The sequence below is a fragment of the Cetorhinus maximus genome, chromosome 26, assembly GCF_964194155.1.
Source record: "Cetorhinus maximus chromosome 26, sCetMax3.hap1.1, whole genome shotgun sequence".
NCBI classification, from domain to species: Eukaryota; Metazoa; Chordata; class Chondrichthyes; order Lamniformes; family Cetorhinidae; genus Cetorhinus; species Cetorhinus maximus.
The window spans coordinates 16,815,841-16,821,840 of NC_135904.1; the positions used below are offsets into that span (position 1 = coordinate 16,815,841).

A 6,000-nucleotide genomic window follows, 5' to 3' on the forward strand; every position below is an offset into this window, starting at 1 on the left:
CATTTTAAGCATTTGTTGTATTGAGTTCAATGCAGCACTTCATTTGTAGAGCCTAAACATTTCACATTGTAGAATTTAATGGAATGATTCAAAGCTCGCTTGACTCTTATAAGTGTGCAATTCTTTTAGTCTTGATGTTTGCTATGCACAGAGGGAGTACAGCAGAGGTTCACCAGACTAATTCCTGTGATGATGGGACTGTTTTATGAGGAGAGATTGAGGAGACTGGGCCTGTATTCTCTAGAGTTAGAAGAATGAGAGGTGATCACAAACTTACAAAATTTAGAGGCTAGACAAGGTAGATGCAGAAAGGATGTTTCTCCTGGATTTGTGGGGGCAGGGGGGCACGAGAACCAGGGCAGACCATTTAGGACTGAGATGAGAAGGAATTTCTTCACTCATGGGATGGTAAATCTTAGGAATTCTTTACCTCAGAGGACTGTGGAGGCTCAGTCATGAGTATGTTCAAGACCAAGATCGATAGATTTCTGGATACTAATGGCATCAAGGGATGTGGGGATAGCGCAGGAAAATGGCGTTGAGGTAGATGAACAGCCATGATCTACTTGAATGGTGGAGCAGGCTCGAGGGGCTGAATGGCCTACTCCTGCTCCTCTGTTCCTATAAGGAATTAATGTATAGTTTATATTTTATCCCTGCAGATGTTCAAAGTTGTTTTTTAAACTTTGTTTAGGTGCTCATGAGCTGGAACAAATGCAGTTGATTCTTAATTCTATCCCTGTAATCCATGAAGAGGACCTTCAGGAGTTATTGGGTGTGATCCCAGTTTATATACAAAATGATATGACGGAACCACATAACCCATTACCGCAGCTACTCCCTGGTATCTGTGCTGAAGGTACTTACTATATGTAATTTCTTGTCTTGACTTTGTATTTTGTTTGAGAAAATTCAAATTTATTTCATGTATTTACAAATTTATTCGGTACAGATGTAATCAACATTTAAGTCTCCAAAATTGCATTTTTTAAATGACTATCATAATCACCCAGATGATTTCCTAACTTTGACAGTGCTACTAGACAGGACAGAAGGAAGGAGAAATCTGAAGGATAATTCCAAGCTCCTGCATTGTAACATCCATTTAGAGTGAAATGGGTGAAGTTCAGGGACAGATTGCCTTCCTCTTTTCTCTAGTGTTAGGAATTATTGACCTGCGGTTATCTATTGATGTTCAGACAGGAGAATAATGGGACAAAGGTACTTGCAGAATTGAAGACTATGTGGAAGGAAAAGTTGAGGCTTCTATAAAAAATGTAATTTTCTTTTGAAACTTAGCATTGGATTTTCTGGAACAAATTTTGACCTTCAATCCAATGGACAGACTGACAGCAGCTGAAGCCTTGGCACATCCATACATGAGTATTTATTCCTTCCCTTTGGATGAACCCACATCTACCCACCCCTTTCACATTGAGGATGAAGTTGATGATATTTTGCTAATGGATGAGAGTCACAGCCACACTTACAACTGGGACAGGTAATACAATTACTAATTCACTTCTAATATGTCATTGATTTTCTGTTTGGTAAAATATTGTTGCTCAAATTTTGTATAAGAAATCAAATTCAATAATTAGACCAAAAGGGAGTTACTTTTGGGCATAACTGAAATGGGTAGCTTTATCACCTTCAGCTTTTTTTTAAGAGGATTGTTCAGTTTACGTTTTTACAGTGCATTGTTGCATATTGTAACCCTTCTTCAACTTTACAAAGTATTTGCCCCTCTTATGATTAAGAACATAATATAGGAGCAGAAGTAGGCCATTTGGCCCCTCGAGCCTGCTCCCCCATTCAATTAGGTGAAGGCAGAGCCATAGTGGTATTGTCTAGTGTTCCACGGTATTGCTCTGGGGACCTGGGTTCGAATCCCACCATGGCAGATGGTGAAATTTGAATTCAATAAAAATCTGGAATTACAAATCTGATGATGACCATGAAACTATTGCTGATTGTCCTAAAAACCATTTGGTTCACTAATGCCCTTTTAGGAAAGGAAATCTGCTGTGCTTACCTGGTCTGGCCTACATGTGACTCCAGACCCATGGCAATCTAGTTGATTCTTAAATGCCCTCTGAACAAGGGCAGTTAGGGATGGGTAATAAATGCTGGTGTAGCCAGTGACATGCTCATCCCATGAACGAATATAAAAAATAATCAAGGCTTATCCAATTGCAGCCTTAATTCCACTTTCCTCCCACTCCGTAACCTTTGACTCCCTTGTGAATCAGAAATCTGTCTAACTCAGCCTGGAATATATTCCATGACACAGCCTCCACTGATTGCTGGGAAAGAGAGCTTCAAAGACTAATGATTTGTCTGCAAACTGCCTCTAAGATAGGTAATTGTACATCTTTGAAATTGTTTTTGCCACGCGTAATTTGGATTTGGTGCACACTAGATTTGCACTGTTCCTATAAAATGGCATAAAAATCCTCCCTGTATTTCATTGTGATAACACTATTGCCTTTGCTTGCTGCTTATGTGGAACGAAATGTGTTCTTCAAAATTAATCAACTAGTGTTAAATCTTGGGCAGCTGGTTCTGTGTTCAGTTGAATTGAAACTTTCTAATTTTAACAGATACCCAAGAGAGAACACTTTGTCCCTTTGGTCCAGGGAGAGTTAGATCCAAAAATGTAGTTATCTCACTGAATGCCTCACTTGTGTTTTTTCATAAGTGATTTAGAAAATAAAATATCCAAAATGTACCAGTGAAATACTTGCTGTACGTTATAAGTGGTCTGTTGTATTTCTGCAAGGTGATGTTTCAATTTTGGAATCATCCAAGGTGTGGGAATTATGCTTGATGTCCAGATTTTCCCATTGCTTAAATTTTGTTTCAGATACCATGAAAGCGAATTGTCAGACCATGACTGGCCTTTGCACAGTAACTTTGAGGCAGATGATGTTCAACGTGATCCACGAGCAATGTCTGACATGACTGAAGAAGATGAGGTACAAGTGGACCCTCGCAAGTATTTAGATGGAGAACGTGAAAAGTATTTGGAGGATCCTGCATTTGACTTGAACTTTTCCACTGAACATTCTTGGCCACATCCAGATCATCATGAAAATAAGTACTGTGATCTGGAATGTGGCCACACCTGTAACTATAAAGTGGGGTCGCCATCTTACTTGGATAACTTGATGTGGAGGGAGAGTGAAGTGAACCATTACTATGAGCCCAAACTTATTATAGACCTATCTAACTGGAAAGAACAGAGCAGAGAGAAGCCAGATAAAAAAGGCAAATCAAAGTGTGAAAAGAATGGACTGGTGAAAGCACAGTTAGCTCTGGCAGAGGCAACCCACCAGATTGCTGAGAAGGACAAAGAGAAGATTCGGGGGTTTGACTTTGATTCTTTCATGGCAAGCACCATCAAGCTTAGTTTGCAGCCAGAGCCTTGTGATATAGACAAGTTGAATGACTTGAACAGTTCAGTGTCCCAACTGGACCTGAAAAGTTCAATGTCAAATTGCAAGTCTGTCAGTCAGGAGAAAGAGGAGAAGGGGATGGCCAATTTGGCTCAACTAGAGTTTCGAAGTCAGAATCCATGGGAATGTCAGTTTGCAATTGATGGAAGAGGTGGTGGGGATGAAAGCTTTCTAATTCACCTAGATGAAGAAGTTTGTTGGGACAACAGAAAGGATGAGCAGCTAGAAAAAAGTACATTCACTAGTTACTTAGACAAGTTATTCAACAAAAAAGATGATGTAGAAATAGCAGAATCTGAGCCGACAAGTGACAGGAAACTGGGGGAAAGAATTAGTGAAGAGAATGTGAAAGAGGTGAGCAGGAATGGGGAGATCCCATTCAGCAAGCAGTTGGAGTCCATCAGTATGCCCCAATTTGACAATCCTGTCAGTTCACCACTGAAATCTAGAGCGATTCAGACCACTTTAGCACCTGCAGCTGCAAAACTGTCTCCTCAGATTCCTCATAAGACCTATAGTAGCATCTTGAAACATTTGAACTGAATAGAACACTCAGCAGACGTTTGTTTTGTATACTTTACTATGTGCATTTGTCTTGTTTTCTTAAGTCTGGAATCTTATTTTTGTAATTTCAACATGTGCTCCTTTTGGTTTGAATGGTTTACCATTTTTACAAGTCAAATTATTTTGACATTGCATTTTAATTTTTTGTAAACTTACGTCATTTGCACACAGTTTAAAATAATGTACATTGCAAAAAAAATTGACTAATGCAGAAAATTGTGACTATGAAACGATGGTGAGAAAATGCACTAAGCCAAGTGGACATATTGGTGAAATGAGAAATAAAACACCAAGCACAGTCTACTTGTTTTACAAATGGAACAGTTTCCATTTTGGCAAATACACAGTTGAAATATACTTGCATGAGATTTTTTTAAAAATTCATTTGAAATCAAATTAAAAGTGTTTAAGTCCAAGCAGTAAAGTGCATTTGTTTTTCCCCAGCAGTATATTAGACATTTTCTGATAGCTTAAGTGTTTCTTAAACATGTGATGCCAGCAAAACCAGCAATTGAATGCAGAACATGGTACGCATGTGTTATCTACCTCAAGGTAACGGCAATGAGTGGCTGACCTTGAGCCACCCACAGTGCTTCACAGCATGCACGTGATCATAGCCAGCATCACTGTACTAGCAGTTGTTCCCTGTTTGAAAAGCTGTCAGTACTTGTGACTTTCTGGTATGCATTTTCCATAGTAAAGTGTTCAGATACATTATTTATTTTAGCAGATGTAAGATTTTTCTGTATTTATTTTAATTTTATAGTTTCATTGTGACTTTAAAATGAATTTGGGGCATTTTGAAGCTAACTTTGTGTTTAGCACTATGGTTAATTGTGTAAAATGAAAACCTCCTTGTCCTAAAGCTTTCCCCATTTTCCTGTCTTTAGAATTGGCTTGTTTTGAAAAGAGCATTCACTACATATATAGGAATTGGTACATTTTAGTGATGCTTGACTTCCCATTAAATACAACTTAGAATTCATTTCAAAGCTGATTTTGGAAATGCTCCAAGAAGTCTTAAATTCTGTGTTTAATTTGTTAAAATTTAAGATTAGAATTCTCTGCATGGAAATAACTGAGTTACAAACATTACTGTAAAAGTTAAATATAGACAACAGTAAGATGAATGTTGAATTTTCATCTATTTTTATTGTACATTTTTATTAAATTTGTAATTTCTCAAGCCAGCATGATTTCCATAGGTTCAGAATATAGCATGTAGAATTATTTCTGGAAATTTATTTGCATTTACCAATTTAGATACTAAGTTTCTGTATTATTGGTTCTCACCCTCTTCCCTCCCCCAAAAAAATCCAAAAAGGAACAAATAAACATAACACGAACCTAAATGCTTGTGGCCTGCTGTGTTACCTGAAATGTAATGGGATGTCTGCCCAGAAATTTGAAGTCTAAAGAATTCCTTTGAGTTGGGCATTTGTTGTAAATGGAACAAATAGCTCCACTAGTGCACGATGGTCAGAGCTGAGAAATGAGGAACAATTAGAACACTCTTGTTAGGCTCAAAAGATTCATCTGCTTTGATCCCCAAGTGGGCTGAAGATTTGTGGTCCAGCCTACTTCTAAATATAAATTTTAAATTGTATTGCGCAATTAGCAAAAGTGGAATGGAGAATTTGACTTAACATTTGGTGGCCAGCCATTTGAATCCCACGTGCAGTTTGTTCTGCACAGTATAAACTGTTTGACCAAGAATATACATTGCAAAATAAAAATTGACCAACTTTATTAAATGCACAGTTAAGTTGGTGTAATGGACTGTGCCTCACAATTAATCTTTTACTCCTTTTTGATATTTTCCCCATGTCCCCAGTGATAATTGGTAGCCATTCTTTGTGTGCTTGTTTCCCCCTCTTCCTGTTCTCCCCACTCCATTTTAACTGCACCACTTAGTACATTTCAATCTCTTGATGCTTTAACTTGGCTCTCCCTTGAATTGTATCATCAAGTTCCAAAA

At 38.0% G+C, this 6,000-nt stretch overlaps 1 protein-coding gene across 3 annotated transcripts in view; it reads left to right on the plus strand.

Moving 5' to 3' along the window:
* The window catches only part of mapk6 (mitogen-activated protein kinase 6), a 28,052-nt gene extending 22,678 nt beyond the window's left edge, over positions 1–5,374 (plus strand). For all 3 annotated transcript variants that reach the window (XM_078530235.1, XM_078530234.1, XM_078530233.1), the window contains 3 exons: positions 695–859; positions 1,300–1,501; positions 2,867–5,374. In XM_078530235.1, the coding sequence (XP_078386361.1) occupies positions 695–859; positions 1,300–1,501; positions 2,867–4,001 (1,502 nt within the window). In that variant the 3' untranslated portion in view covers positions 4,002–5,374. The remainder of the gene's footprint in view (positions 1–694; positions 860–1,299; positions 1,502–2,866) is intronic.
* Positions 5,375–6,000: the final 626 nt, after the last annotated feature.